General features: G+C 35.5%; 3 protein-coding genes across 5 annotated transcripts; all 3 read right to left on the bottom strand.

Moving 5' to 3' along the window:
- Positions 1 to 5,967: 5,967 nt before the first annotated feature.
- LOC148266515 (putative F-box protein At5g55150) lies at positions 5,968 to 7,250 on the bottom strand. Its single transcript, XM_088219142.1, has one exon. It carries the CDS (start codon positions 7,142 to 7,144, stop codon positions 5,981 to 5,983), a length of 1,164 nt encoding a protein of 387 aa, XP_088075268.1. The 5' UTR covers positions 7,145 to 7,250; the 3' UTR covers positions 5,968 to 5,980.
- A 2,460-nt stretch (positions 7,251 to 9,710) lies between these two features.
- On the bottom strand, positions 9,711 to 11,186 carry LOC110824701 (putative F-box protein At5g55150). Its single transcript, XM_022055226.2, has one exon. The coding sequence runs from the start codon at positions 10,875 to 10,877 to the stop codon at positions 9,711 to 9,713; it is 1,167 nt and encodes a 388-aa protein (XP_021910918.1). The 5' UTR covers positions 10,878 to 11,186.
- Positions 11,187 to 11,506: 320 nt separating this feature from the next.
- On the bottom strand, positions 11,507 to 14,426 carry LOC110824778 (37S ribosomal protein S27). 3 transcript variants are annotated; one of them, XM_088218641.1, is made up of 4 exons: positions 14,250 to 14,426; positions 12,572 to 12,698; positions 12,109 to 12,327; positions 11,507 to 11,758 (listed from the first exon to the last, which is right to left on the bottom strand). In XM_088218641.1, the coding sequence occupies exons 3-4, from the start codon at positions 12,324 to 12,326 to the stop codon at positions 11,668 to 11,670; spliced, it is 309 nt and encodes a 102-aa protein (XP_088074767.1). In that variant the 5' UTR covers position 12,327; positions 12,572 to 12,698; positions 14,250 to 14,426; the 3' UTR covers positions 11,507 to 11,667. The 3 variants fall into 3 exon arrangements, with proteins under 3 accessions (XP_088074767.1, XP_088074768.1, XP_088074766.1); XM_088218642.1 differs by having other exon boundaries at positions 12,572 to 12,629; XM_088218640.1 differs by lacking the exon at positions 12,572 to 12,698 and having other exon boundaries at positions 14,250 to 14,424.
- Between the last annotated feature and the right edge of the window lie 1,487 nt (positions 14,427 to 15,913).

Here is a 15,913-nt window from a genome sequence, read left to right as displayed (position 1 = left end):
TAATAAAAACTTTGTAACGACCCTGAACTTAAAAGGATATTAAGTTATGAATTAAATGCGCAAGCAAAATAATAGAGTTTAGGGTTTACATTCCTTACCCAATAATTTAGAATGCCCAATAGGATTACAGGAATGATCATTCTAAAAGAACAAACAAAATTAAGAAAATAAATAAAAAGCAATATGCTGAGCATTCTAGGACTACCTTCACTAACTTTTGAAGGGAGTTCGGGTGGTGAATTATTCACAACCCTCTTATTGATCAGGATCTGGGCCTTGGTCCTCTTGATCTAAAATAGTTAATGAAAGGGTGAGCTACACTAGCCAGTAAGAATATCACACTACTCACCAATACAGAAACTGAAAGTTAGTAAAAATCATAAAAATAAACATGAAACTCGTGATTTAAGTAAATTTATTTATCATAAAGAAAATTATTTATTACATATATTTACCGTTGCGAGATTTTCAAAATCGACCTATAGAGACAATAACCCAAATAACATTATAATCTCATATTTAAGTGAGTAAGAACAATATCTTTTCCTTTTTATTTGTCTATTGGTATTCCTGAGAGCCTATAGGGATATTTCACTACGCGTGAACTAATATCCAATATTGTCAACCAACCGGCCGTCCCCATACCCTGTCCGGTATGAGCGCTAGAAATATCATCCATCAATACCCCAACCGGTATGAGAGTGAAACGGGCCGTCTCCATACCCCGTCTGATATGAGTGCCAAAATTATAATCCCTCAATACTCCGTCCAATATGAGGGTGAAACAGGTTGTCTCCATACCACGTCCGATATGAGTGCAAAAAATACCAATCCTCGATACCCCATCCTGTATGAGACCATGTTCACGGTAGAATTTTCTATGTACCCGGTCCGTCCACCATCACCTAGAATATTTAGTAAAGCTACCATTCATTAATTCACATGGCCAATCAATTTTTTATTTGTATATTAATTACCAATTTCACAAATCAACTGTAAATCATGTAAGACAAATAATATATATATTAAGAAAACACAATTGAACCAATTAATCATTTTAGTATATCAGCATGTATTTAAAGTTGTAAATTTAACAATCAGTTAAATATGACAACAAATAAATGACTAACCGATTTTCAGCTCCATTGATAATCTGTAATTATTCTCAAAGTTTTCTACATTACACAAAATACCATATTACCGATTATTAAACTTCAGTTTCATAACAGAAAATAAGGTGATGGATTCTTACCTAAATCGGTGTCCAAAATACTGAACTTTCTACTGCGCCTACTAGCAGTCTCCAAATTTCCTGAAATTTTCTGTGAAGATTAAAACACGCTTCATGTACCTAAAAATACCCTAAAAAAAAGCCAAAATCGATGTTAAAAACTATTTTCGGGTAATTTCATAATTCCAGCATGGCGGCACTGCCGTGCTCTGGCGACGGCCCCGGCTTGGTTGTTTTCGGTTAATTTTGGCCAATTTCGGCCAGTTTTATACCTATCCCTGCGAGAAAATATGTTAGGGGGTCTCGGTTGGTTGAAAAAAAGTCAAAAAAGCAAAAATTTACTTGCAGTGAAATTTTTTGGTGCGGTGGCTCCGCCGACTCACATTCGCGATTAGGTCTTTTTCTTCAGTCAAATTCTAAGCGGATAAGAGAGTTTTTTTTATCTTCTTTGATGGTCGGAGGTGGCTCCGGCGCAATGGCAGGCGGTGTTCGGCTGCTTTCTCCTACGACTAATTCTTCTTCTTCGGCGGGAGGTTGCGGCAAGAGTTTGGGTTCGGTGTGATGCGAGATATTTATATATATCTTCCTTAAATCAGGACTGTTCATCGCGTTGATCTCAACCGTCCGATCACATTTAAAGAGAAAATGAATTTGAACCATTTATCACGATTTTATCTCGACCATATAATCGCGTTTAAAGAGAGAATGAATTTGAACCGTTCATCGCGTTTAATTGCGACTGTCCGATCGCATATGAGGAGGGAATGAATCCGGATCATCCACGCGTGCTGGAATGGATCTGGGCCTTCCAATCGCGGGCACGCGGATTGCCAGCGTGACACCGAGTCAGCGTGCCTTGCCACGCGGCGTGCTCCATGTAGCAGCTCCGGTAATTCAAAATGGAAATTATATTATAAATATTAAATGCGGAAGCGAGATCAAAATTTCGGTTAACATCCCTTACACGAAAACCAAAAACGTACTTAAAATATAAAAGATTAAACTAACTAAGAGAGAAACTCGAAAATAAAACTATGAGTATGACTACAGAGTCTCTAGGCATCCCCTTCGTCGTCCTCCTGCGGAACGGGCTCGGGAACCATGTCTTCCTGATCTGAAATGGTTAAATAAGGAGTGAGCTACACTAGCGCAGTAAGAACATCACGATATCTCACCGTCACGGAGGTAAAGGTGGGTAGAAAAACACAAAAGACCAATGGAGCATGATTTATAACAAATCCTTTTTATTTATGATAAGACCTTTACCATCCACTTATATCGGTGGAATTCATGAAACAATATAAGAAAACAATAACATTATCACAATCATAGAATAATATAAGCTGTAAAACATAGTACTTATCACGCATTTTGTAATTCAATCATTATACAACATATCTTTTTCTCATTTATCAGCCTACTAGTATCCATGGGGGTCCATAGGGGTCCCGCTACCCGTTAACCTTTTAACATTCATAATCAGTTTCCAGGGCCGTCCCCATACCCCTTTCGGTATGGGCGCCAAAACCATAAACCTCAATACCCCGTCCGGTATGAGGGTGAAACGGGCCGTCCCCATACCCCGTCTGGTATGGGCGCCAAAACCATAAACCTCAATACCCCGTCCGGTATGAGGGTGAAATGGGCCGTCCCCATACCCTGTCCGGTATGGGCGCCAAAACCATAAGATCTCCATACCCCGTCCGGCATGTGAGACCACAATCCCGGTAGGGTTCCCTACGGACCCGGTCCGTCCACCATCTCCCAGGATATCTAGTCAGGCTAACCCCATCATACAATTATCAGTCTACACAATCTTTCATTTTCCTTTTCCTCAACAAGCATCATCAATTCACATTTAAAAAAAAGCAAATCGTAATTCATGCCAAACAGACAACACACAGTATCAGTTCTTCAGTCTTTCAACCCATAATTAATAAAACAGTAATATATGCACTCGAAACTATACAATGAACACATCAAACCTCATAATGCATTTAAAGCTGTAAAACAGGCCAAATAACAGTAAATTATCAATCACACTAGACTCGGGCTCCATTAGCAACCTTAAGCAATTTCACACATGCGTTAATTCAAGAAATACCGTTTTATCATTTTGAACTTTAATACCGTGATAGGAAATAGGGTGAGGGGTCCTTACTTATTTTCGGGATCCGAATACGATTCACAGTGCGCCTACATGCCGTTTCTAATTTTCCCTGAATTTTTCCCGGGGAACTGAAACACACTAACGGTACCTGCACGTGTTCCAAAAAAAACCCAAATTAGGCCCAGGGCCTCTTTCGGCCCAAATCGCAACTCCGGCACGGCGGCTCCGCCGTGCTCCGGCGACGGCGCCACCGTTGGCGGCGGCGAGTCGCCTCGGGTTGGCTGTTTTCGGCCGTTTTCGGCCGAATTCGGCCACACTCGCACCGGTCCCTGTGAGAAAACAACCCTAGGGCCCTCGGGAGGCCAAAAAATCACGGAAAAACGAAGCTTACCGGCGGCGGCGCTCTCGGGTGCGGCGGCTCTCCGGCGAGGTTCGTGTTTTGGTGATTCGGCTCCGGTCAACCTGTAGAGAAAAGAATGGTGATCACGGTGATATAAAAATTGCATCAAACGGAGGCCGGGAAGGTCCTCGTCGGAGGCAAAAACCGAGAGGGGGCGCGGCGGCGCCGCTGGTCTTCGGCCGCGTATTCCGGCCGTTTGGCCGGGATTTTGGCTTCGATTTGGCCACAGGAGGAATCAGCGTGAAAAAACGAGTCGGGGGTATGAAATTTACCTCGATCGGCGGTCGGAAATTTCCCCGGTGCGGCGGCGGGTGGCGGTGGTCGGCCTCTGGTTCGTCTTCTCCGGCGAGCGGCAGGCGGCTAGGGTTTGTGGTCTGGTGTGGGGGTTCTATTTATAACCCCTTGCCTTTTGATCTCAGCCGTCCATTTTGTTTTAATCTGGGCCGTCCGATCGCGCCCACGCGGATCGCCAACGTGGCCCGTTCAGGAGCGACGTGGTCTTGCCACGTGGCAGGCCCCGGTTGGCCGGGACTGCTGACCGGGCCTGCTGACGTGGCTGCCGACGTGGCTTTTTTTTTTCCTCGGTCCGGGCGCTACACTCCAGTTCGTCAGAGCTGCTGATTGGGTAATCTCACGTGGTGCAATTTTATTAATTGTGTTTTGACTTCTATTTTTCAAATTTTCTTTCAAAAATACCCACAGAACCCAAATTTTTAACCATTTTTTTTCAAAATTTTTTTTAATTTCATCATCAACTTTTTTTTTCTTAATTTTATATTAAACAAAATTTAAAAATTTAAAAATTATATTTTTATACATTTTTTAATCCCATACTAAATTATGGGACTGGATATTACAAACTTCCTCTCTTCCACAAGGGATGATAGGCATCATTTTTCTTTATATACAATAGATGTCAAAAATGTATAAAGCAAAATGCAATTTTGTAGAACACGTAATTGATAAAACTCTTTTCAAAACAAAAATTAAAATACTATATGATGAGAGCATAAGCATTGGTTTGCTACCTTTTTCACATTGTGAGGCCTAATTATTTCTTTCATTTGCATTAGTATCACTTCAGATATTCAAGTAATATTGTTTTCCCATTCAATTCATAATTTCAATTATTGTATTACTTTTAATATGCATAATAAGAACATTACTAATTGTGTTTGAATTAATCTCATGCCTAGAATTGGATTCAAACCATCAAAGATTTTAAGTTAAGGATGTTGATAACTCAAATACACATCATATTCTAAAAATATACACTAATATTAATAAAAAAATAGAACTAGGAATTGACTAGAAATTGGATACCTAATAGTATCCATTCATTTGAATAAGATTCTGATAAGAAGATGCCCACACATCTTAGTTTCAACTTGCAGGAGCTTATACATAGTCCCACACGTATACGTCCAAAAATAAATCCACATATATCGAACAAAGTCTTAACTGCCCGAAAATTCAACATGTACATCAAAGCCTACTGAAAGTTTATCATTCTCAATGTGATATCAGAAATAAATAGAATTTATGATTCCTCATATGATATAAAAAAATCTATAAAAGTTTATCATTCATTAACCACTCACTTAAGGATACATAATACTTCTAGCAAAAAAACTCTTTTATACTAGTATGAGATTTAAACATTTAAACAAACAGTATGTGGGCAAACTAGTTAGGTAATCATCATTTATCGATCGACAAGATAGCTAAAAATTAGTTCTTAGCCAAATGTGTAAAACAAAAATTGCAAAAAGATACCATTGAAAGACACATAGATATAAACGCATGAGAACTATTGCAGCACAGAGATGCATGAGAGAGAAACAACGAGAGGGTTTTATTTCTGTTTTATTTTTTGATCGAGTTTTACATGTATTTTTCCCCTCATTTCTTGGTTACAACCAATTTCAATTGTTTCTCGGTTACGATTGAATTTATAATTGTAATAGTTTATTTGAATTTCATTCCTAACAACAACTTAGTTTAATTTAAATTAGACAAAAGTAATATAATAGTAATCGAAGAATATTAGTTTAGGTTAAGTACGGATAACCCAAATTCTGACTTAGAAAATAGCAAGAGCTCGACTAATTTTATTAGAAAAAATTACTAATAAAAATGTACCTAGTAGTATGCAGAAAAAAATCTATTATGTATTTTTCGTCAATAATAAAATAAAATTAATAAGATAAATAAATGATTCCTAAAAAAAAACTATTAACTAATTTAGAAAAAATTTTTGAGGTGAGGCCTGGGATTGAAACCACTCGATATGACGCATGTTCTCAACGTCATATCTTCCCAGATAAAGAGGACCGCGGTTAGACTCCAAATCATATTTTGACAGATATACACGGCTGCCTTTAGAGTCCTGATTGACATAATAGATGCAGTTGCTCTTAAACGACGTCGCAGAGGTTCCACTTGCTAAAGATACGGCACCGCGAGGCACCTGCGTAATAACCAACGCTTGCGTTCCTAGGTCGTACACTTGCGTCAACTTATTCTTCTCTACGTCAAGCTTGAACACCTGAAACGATTCAATGCCGTCCCGCTCCCAATTATTTGCGCCGCGTAATATCTTTCTCACCAGCCAAAACTCGCCGGAAAGCGATTTCACCATGTACAGCGGGGCAGGGTTGGTAGATAACGGAATTTGCTGAGCTCGCCATTGTCCAGAAATTATCTTCTCTGGGTTCTCCGAATCATTGCTAATTTCACAACTGAAGATGTTTTCTTCCATGCTCCTGGGGTACAAGGTGTAGAGACGATCATTATATATCATCACGTCCTCGAACCAAAGTGAGTCAATATCCTTCCACTGGGTGTCCCCTGGTCTGCAGATAACTCCGCGAAGCCCGTAGAAGAAAGTGACGAGCACAAAGCACTGTGGACGAGAAGGGCAGGAGGAGACCTTGACACCTCCTATGGACCGTTCTATAGGAATCTCCAGTGGGAAAGTAAAATCCATTGGACATAACGGCGGGAGGGGGACTCGGAACCCGGAGAAAGGATTCAAGAGATGGATCTCGGCCGGTCGTTTGGACCCGACGGTTAATAACCATCCGTTGCTGGCTCCGACGTAGAAGATGGGTTTACTAGAAGTTGCTGCCGACGATGATTCTTCAGGAAGGCTGATTTTGCGGAGACCATTTGGGGAGATATTGAATAGAGTGGATCCCCCACAGCGGATTTCTTCCCTCTGGGTTTCGAGAATGAATAGAGGGAAGACTTTGCGGTAAAGGCTTGAAGCAACAGGATGCCATGAATGACAGACGGCACTACACCGAATGATGTCTGCTGGGTATTTGGTGAAAGTGAAGATTAACTCAAGGAGTTCTTGTGGAAGACCAGACCACGAGTATAATTCAGAAGGAGCTGCCATTGCTGTAATTTTCTCTCTGTTTCAAAGAAGAGAGGAGGCGGGTTTAATAAAAACCCTCGTTCTGTAAGCTAAAACTGTTTCGATTTTGTTTCCCTTTTTGATTATGATACGTAAATGTTTAGTTATTATTTAATAGATTTTTTAATTATAAATATATTCAGAATTTTCCTCTTCAATTTGCAATTTGCAATTTTTGATCCCGTCTTTCCCGAGAAAATAAAATACTCATTTTAATTTTCCTAATTATTGTTTAAAAAAATATGTAGAGAAGAAGAAGAATTTTCTATTATAAAATTTGGTATATAGTTTTTCTTAGGAAAACAAAGAAAACTTTTTTGCTCTTTTCTATTTTATCCAATTGCAACTTAATTTATATAGTTTATTTTATTATTTTACTTATAATTATGCAGTAATTTAAATCTATCCCAGTAATACTTCTAGTTCAAATTAAATACTTTTTTTTAATATTTTTTTTAGGAAATTGGATTTAATTATTTATCAAATATATAATTTTAATTCATGCATATTAAATAGGAATTATTAAATAAGAATTTTGTAACACCCTCCTCCATTAGATCAAATTGACGAGTCTCTATCGATCTCCAAAAAAAAATTTAGAAACTATAAATTGTTAAAAATTAACATAAAAATTATAATTTATTTTTATTTATTAATTTGAATTCAAATAAAATTTATCTTTTATTTATATTTAGTTCATATATTTTTAAAAAAAAATTATATAATTAGTGAGAGTTTATTTTTTAGAAGATTTAATTTATATTTATTTTTTAACTAGTAATAAATTATTTTTAATAAATTTAATTTTAATGTAAATTTATTTAAAGATATTTTAAATTATTAAAGTTAGAGTCAATAAAGTTAATGAAAATTTAAGTTTTTTTCATCTACAAAATCTCAACACAAATAATTTTACTAATTTTTATCTTGAATCATAACAACTATAGATGTACTTGTATGCATATCTAAATATGACCTTAATCGAGCAAAATCATAGTTTTAGAACTAGCACAAGCTAAATACTTTCACAAACTATTTGGTTTATTTTCGGTCCAAGTTACATTTTGAGTTTAGTCAAAATCAAACTCAATAAAAAAAATAGAGTTGGAAATAAGTTTGAATAGCAAAATAAGCCAAAATCCAGCTTAAACTCTATATTTCTTTAAATAAGCCAAGCTCGAATTTAAAATAAACTCTACCCAGGATAATGTAATGGATAGATATTAACTATCGAGAGATTATAAGAGTTAGAGATATTACTCTTCTTCTTGATGGACAATTTTAACAAGAACGTCTTTCTTGATGTCATACGGGTATCATCAATATACAATTTTGACATCAGTAGACCTCTTATATAAAATTTTGTGGGGAGACCACTGTTCTGTGAGGTTAAGCATATATCAAAAGATTCTTACCATTGCTTCAATTACTTATATGGGTTATTACTTCAGTCGAGTGTTATAAGACAAATAATACTAGTTCATAACATATTCACAGAACTTTGCAAATATTATGTTTTTAGAGAAAATAAGTCATGAATACATTTAAAATTATTCAGTGATTAATTCTTATAAAAATTTAAATTTTCATTGTATAGAAATTAAAATAAAAATATTATACATTTATTATTTTTAAAAAAATGAAAAGGAGACGAATTAAATCATCAATACTTATCAACAAAACAATCTCTAACTGTATTTTCAGTTATCATCAATACTTATCAACAAAATAATCTCTAATTGAATTTTCAGTTGTCATCGTTTGAGATAGATTTTCAATGATTTTTTTATTATTATAAAAAACAAATAATATGAAAATATTAATTATCTAATTAATTTTTAAATACTTATGATATGTGAAAAAATTAAAATTTTTCGTAAATATTATATTAATCATTCTTTAATCTTTTAAACAGACAAACATATACAATCAATTATAACGTTATGTTTAATTATCATTACATTATAAAAAATATTTTTGCTCTCTATGCAATTTAAAATCTCAACAAATTGAATCCAAATTACATATGTATTTATGATAGGTTGGAGGAAAATTTAACAAAAGATATTAATTTTATTAATTTAAAAAAAATTCTAAAAGGATATTTTGGCAATAACTTAGGGCTGGTAGTTTAATGTCTTCAAATTTTTTAAATACGAATATATAGAAATTTAAGTTTTAATTAATTAAAATCTATAATTTTACTCATAAATGACAAAATAATTTAAATTACAATAATGACAAACTAATGAAAGTTAAATCTCTTAACTTTCCTATTTCACTTGGTTGGCAGCCTTGAAGCTCGAGAGGAAAGAAATACAATTTGGGTATCATGTAGCCAGTAATAAAAATTACTGAGACCCTTTAATTCAAAATAGACCGAGGTAACACAATTACTTTCCTATTCAAGTTGTGAGTGCTTTGAATATTATAATTAAAATAATAATAATAATAATTTATTTATTTATTTTATATTTTTCATCAATATTATAATAAAATTAATAAGATAAATAAATGATTCCTGAATTTTTTTTTAAAAAAAAATTAATTAATTACTAATTGAGAAGAAAATTTGGGCTGGAGACTGGGGATCAAACCAGTCGGTATGCATGGTCTCAACATCGTATCTTCCCAGATAAAAAGGACCGCGTTTAGACTCAACATCATATTTTTCCACATCAGAACGACTGCGTTGTGGTCTTTGATTCACATAGTAGATGCAGTTGCTTCTAAACGACGTCGCAGAAGTTCCGCCTGCTAAAGCTGCGGCACAGTGAGGCGTCTCCGTAATAACCAACGCTTGGCTTCCCAGATCATACACTCGCGTCCACTTATTCTTCTCTAGGTCGAGCTTGAACACCTGAAACGATTCAATACCGATGCGCTCCCCATTACTGCCGTCGTGAAAACTCTTTCTCACCAGCCAGAACTCACCGGAAAGCGACTTTACTATGTACAGAATGGCAGGGTTGGTCGACCTAGGAATTGGCCGATTTCTCCATTGTTCACACGTTATATTCCCTGGGTTCTCCGAATCATTGTTGATTTCGCAACTGAAGATATTGTCTGCTGCGATCATGGGGCCTAAGCTGTAGAGACGATCATTATATATCATCAAGTCCTCAAAACAACGACGGTCAATATCCTTCCATTGGGTGTCCCCTGCTCTGCAGATGACTCCGCGAAGCCCGAAGAAGAAAGTGACGACAATGAAGCAGAGTGGGCGAGAAGGGCAGGAGGAGACCTTGACGCCTGTTATGGTCCATTCTTTAGGGATCCTCAGCAGGGAAGGAGGAAAATTTGGATATAATGTCGGAAGGAGGATTCGGAACCCGGAGAAAGGATTCAAGAGATGAATCTCGAACGGCGGGATGGACCCGACGGTTAACAACCATCCGTTGCTGGCTCCGAAGTAGTAGAAGGGTTTGTTAGCTGTTCCCTCCGGCGATAATTCTTCAGGAAGGTTGATTTTGCGGTTACCGTGTGGGGAGATATTGAATAGAGTGCGTCCGCCGTAGTAGGGTTCTTTTTCCCCGGTTTGGAGAATGAAGAGTGGGAAGACTTTGCGGTAAAGGGTTGAAGCAACAGAGTGCCATGAAAGACAGACGGCACTGCACCGAATGATGTCTGCTGGGTATTTGGTGGAAGTGAAGATCAACTCAAGGAGTTCCTGTGGAAGATCAGACCATGAGTGTAATTCAGAAGGAGCTGCCATTGATGTAATTTTCTCTCAATGTTTCAAAGAACAGAGGAGGCGGGTTTAATAAAAACTGTTGTGATTTGTTTCCTTTTTTTATTATGATACGTAAGTGTATATTTAATTAATTTTTTTTTATTATAAATATATTCATAACTGTCTCTTTTAAAATTTTTCATAATATTCTTTTGGTTTTATATTTTTGCAATTTAAAAAAATAAAAACTCATGATTATTGGTTAAAAATCTACGTAGATAGTAGAGAAGAAAAGGAATTTACTATTTTGAAAATTGGTATGTAGCTTTTCCTAGAAAAACGAAGAAAACTATTTTGCTCTTTTTTGTTTTATCCCATTGCAACTTAAATTGTATAATTTGTTTTATAATGACTTATTTTTTATTATTATTTTACTTATGATTATTACTTTATTTATTATTATGTAATAAAATTTTAGTTTTAATTTTAATTTTTAATTATGCTGTGCAAATATATTTTAAAAATTTACCCTTAAAAACTGAATTACTTTTAAAATCTTTATTATATAATATAAATATAATTAAAATCTTAGTTATGCATCAGTTCTAATCTAACTAGGTTGTACTTCTAATTCAAATTAAATATTTTTTGTAATTTTTTTTGACAAACAGTACAGTGAATTTGATTTAATTATTTAGCAAATATAGAGTTTTAATTTAGGCAAATTAAATAGGTAAAATCTAAAAAAATTAAATAAAAATTAAATGAAGTTTAAATAATTCCCAATCACAGGCAACCGATCTAGTTCCTCAACAATCAAAACCTGTCATCTCTACTTGTTACGTTTGACTGCACGCCTTCCTTGGCCTTTCTTCGGTGCTCCCTTTCCACGACGCTTCAACATTTCAAGCTTTGATAAGCGTCTGCCAAAATACAGCAAAGAAGCTTGTTAGCCAAAATGTCATCCTCCCACTTCTGTCGGAAATAATTTTGAATAGCTAAATAAACCAAAGTCGAGCTTAAACTCTATGTTTCTTTAAACGAGCCAAGCGCGAATCTAAAATGAAGTTTGAATAAACTTCTGATTGAACTTGAGCTTGACAGTATAAGAGAAAATCAAAGTGAGATAGATACTCAAGAGTATTTGGCTTGGCTTGGCTTGGCTCCTTGTCACCCCAAGTTTTGCATAGTTGCAAATAGTAGTAAACTCTATTGAGGACTATGCAATGGATAGATAGTTAACTATCAAGAGATCAAGACATGGAGACATTACTCTTCTTCTTGACGGCCCATTACAATGGGATCATCTTTCTTGATGTCATACGGGTACCAATCTGCAACTTTGGCACCAATAAGCTTCTTGCGTAAAATCTTGTGAGGAGACCTCTGTCCTGTGGGGTTAAGCATATGTCCAAAGATTCTTGCCCTTGCCTCAGTCACACCTTTGGTGACTGCTGCAGCCAACAAGGCCTTCAGGCTGCCAGTGCTCATCCTTTTTAAAACCAATTACAAAATAAAGTAAAAAAATGAGTTTTAGAAGACGTGAGCAATAAAATAGATCTAGTGAAGCAGCAAAATTGAAATAATCAATCCATTATGTAGACCAAGATGTGAACAGATGAATCCCTCACATATATCATGAGTGTAGCTGAAAACAAGATAGTATGCTGTTGCAACATCTCATCTAGAGTACAGAACTATAAGCATTAAATATGGGGAAATCAAGCTTTACCCACCTTTAATCGAGCTGGTCAACTATTAGAAACTTTGCAACATCTCATCCAGAGTACAGAACTATAAGCATAAAATATGGGGAAATCAAGCTTTACCCACCATTAGTCGAGCTGGTCAACTATTAGAAACCTATTTTACACTCATCAACAAATAGAAAAGAGAGGTTAGATCAGCTATAGCTAGGTTTATTGTAGTTTGAATTTCTAATTTGAAGTTATGAAAACTTCCTTTCTTCCACAAGGGATGATAGGCATCATTTTTCCTTATATCCAATAGATATCAAGAACATGTAACGCAAACTGCAATTTCATAGGACAACTAATTGGTAATACTCTTGTCAAAATAAAAACTAAAATACTCTTTGATAAGAGCATAAGCATAGATTTGTTACCTTCTTCACATCATGAGATGAGCTTATTTCTTTCATTTTCATTAGTACTTCAGATATCTAGCCAATACTGCTTTCCCATTTAATTCGTGATTCTAATTCTTGTATTAATCTTAATATAAATAATAAGAACATCAATTGTGTTTAAATTAATATCATGCCTAGAATTGTATTCAAACCATCAAAGATTTTGAGTTAATGATGGTGATAACTCAAATACAACAAATTATATCATAATTATGTACATTAACACTAATAAAAAATAGAACTAGGAATTGACTAGAAATTGAATAAGAAATGAACCACACTCGGCCTAATAGTATCTATTCATTTGAATAAGATTCTGATCAAAAAATGCCCACACATCTTAGTTTCAACTAGCAGGAGCTTATACAAAATCCCACATCTATACGCCCAAACATAAATCCACAAACGCCGAACAAAGACTTAAATGTCCGCATGCTAATGTCCGCATGTACATCAAAACCCACTGGATGCATATCATTCCTTATGTGATATCACAAATCTATGGAAATTTATGATTCCTCATGTGATATAAACGAATATGTGGAAGTTTACCATTCATTAACCATTCACTTAAAGATCCCTCATACTAGTATTTTTCTTCCAGAAAAAATATTCTCTTAAACTAGTATCTAGTTTAGACTTTTAAACAAACAGTTTGTGGGCAAAGCGGTTAGGTAATCATCATGTATCAACCAAAGAAAGCAGCGAAAGATGAGTTCTTAACCAAAAATGTCACAGAGAGGCTGCAAAAACAATAAAATTAGAAGACACAGAGAAGGAAACACAAGAGAATTATCGCAGAGCACAGAGAGAGACATGAGAGAGAAACAATGAAAGGGTTCATTTCTAGTTTATTTCCCGATAGGGTTCTACAGGTTATCCTCTCCTTTCTTGATTACAACTGATTTCAACTGCTTCAGTAATCAGTTACCATTGAATTTTAACGGCAAAAATTTATTTGAATTTCATTCCTAATTACTCAATCAAAACCCTAGCTTGAACCCTAACTATTATACACGTATCACAAAAGCCACTCAAATTAGCTCACCAAAGTCCCATCATGCCCAACACAAGCTACTGGTACGAACAAACAAACATGATGATTTCATATAAATACCAAATAAACAAGAAATATTAAAAAAGAAGATTCAAGTGAACAATAATATAGAGTTGAATCAATCGAATCTATAAGCAATCAAAAGTCACCGACAACAAATTTTATCGTCTGTAGAAAGAAAAAAAGTCGAAAGCATAAGAAACTATACCTTGACTTGTAACCACAGTTTGAATTTGCACCCGGACGATCAGCAGTGATTGAGGTTTGAAATGAGAAGAAGACACAGAGGAGATGTAGTCGCGGCTCGGCGCGGCCTTGCTGAGTTGATAACGAGATACTGAGATAGCAGATTAGTAGCCGGTTAGTTTTGCCTTCGATAAAAAATTTGTAAACTTTTTAAAAAATAAATAAGTATTTAATAAGTATATTTTTATTTAATTTATAAATTTTAAATAAATACTGAGTATTTAAAAATATGTTTATATGTTAAAATTTGGCTTATTTTTATTTTTTTTTCCCAAACCACAAGTTATATATATATTTTTAATTTCTCAAACAAGACTTAAGCTTTTTAGCCTTCTGCCTTTAGAAATTGATGGAGTTAATGCACTCGCAACAAATTCATAATTTGAGACACTAAAATATAACAAAAACATATAAAACTAAATTGTATTATGTATTATACTTCATAATTTAATTGATAAGTTATCTTTCATTTTTTTTATAAGTTCATAACTAATAGAAAAATAGATACTTTTTTAGTTTTATTTATTTATTATTTATACCATCAGTGAAGTTTAAACTCATAGAATTTAAGTATAACGTAAGATTATAAAATTGATAATATAATACCCTGAGTTTCAGAATTAGGTTTGGAATGGTAAATTTTAATATTTTTTCTAAACAATAATAATAATAAAGTTTGAATTTTAGTTATTTTTATTGTTTTTTTTAATATATGTATTTTGGGCATTTTTGAAATAATTCTAAAAAACCAGGGCTCATATGTAAATAATAGGAGCCTTGCCTGAAAAAAATCTAGAAAAATGGGGCCACTTCGCAAATTAAAAGAGATGGCCCACATACGATCACGTCAGCAGCACAGTAAGTTAGGATGCATCGTATGGTGGACACATTGACACGGACTTCACGCGGGAAGCCACGTGGGCAATCCGCATGCCAGGGAGATCGAACGGTCTGTATCCACTCTCGCGTGCACGAACAACCTAGATCACTTCCCTGGATAAACCTGATCGAATGGTTCGTGCGTCTTCAATCGAACGGTCTGGATTCATTTCCGGAATAAGTAGGATCTGATGGTTGCTATTGATCCATGCAGGCCCAAATGGACGACCCAGATCGAGGAGAGGGGAGTATTTAAACATCTCATTCAGCTGAACCCCAGACCCTAGCCAACACGTCTTGTTGGAGAAAAAGAAGAAGGGTGGCCGAAAGGAGATCCAGCCAATGGAGGAACGTCGGCACCACCATGCCGGAATGCCAAAAACACTCTGGTAGGTCAAAAATTCTTCTCGTTATTCCCATTGCTCCATTAGCAGTCTTAATTAATTATACATATCTATTAATTCATAAAATACTATTTTATCATTTATTAAGCTTTAATGCCGTGATAGAAAATAGAGTGAGGGATCCTTACTTGTTTCAGAGTCTGAAATCGGGTTCTCACTGCGCCTATGGGCAGTTCCTAGATTCCCTGAATTTTTTTCTTTGGAAATTGAAACACACTTCCGGTATCTGCACATGTCCCCAAAAAATCCTAAATCAGACCCAGGCCCCTTTCGGCCAATTTCAGAATTCTGGCATGGCAGCTCCGCCATGCTCCGGCGACGGCGCTGCCGCCCAGGGCGGCGA

Source organism: Carica papaya, chromosome 4 (assembly GCF_054855325.1).
Source record: "Carica papaya isolate Zhongbai chromosome 4, ASM5485532v1, whole genome shotgun sequence".
Taxonomy (NCBI): Eukaryota; Viridiplantae; Streptophyta; class Magnoliopsida; order Brassicales; family Caricaceae; genus Carica; species Carica papaya.
Note: the sequence above shows the minus strand (reverse complement) of the source record. Positions and strands in the feature narration are given on the sequence as shown.

What these genes read in the sequence shown, in the direction of transcription:
- LOC148266515 (XM_088219142.1), bottom strand. Translation starts at nt 7,144, where the DNA reads ATGGCAGCTCCTTCTGAATTATACTCGTGGTCTGGTCTTCCACAAGAA.
- LOC110824701 (XM_022055226.2), bottom strand. Translation starts at nt 10,877, where the DNA reads ATGGCAGCTCCTTCTGAATTACACTCATGGTCTGATCTTCCACAGGAA.
- LOC110824778 (XM_088218641.1), bottom strand. Translation starts at nt 12,326, where the DNA reads ATGAGCACTGGCAGCCTGAAGGCCTTGTTGGCTGCAGCAGTCACCAAA. An exon ending in ATGGGCCGTCAAGAAGAAGA is followed by an intron (nt 11,759 to 12,108) that starts GTAATGTCTCCA and finishes GTATTTTGGCAG; the next exon opens with ACGCTTATCAAAGCTTGAAA.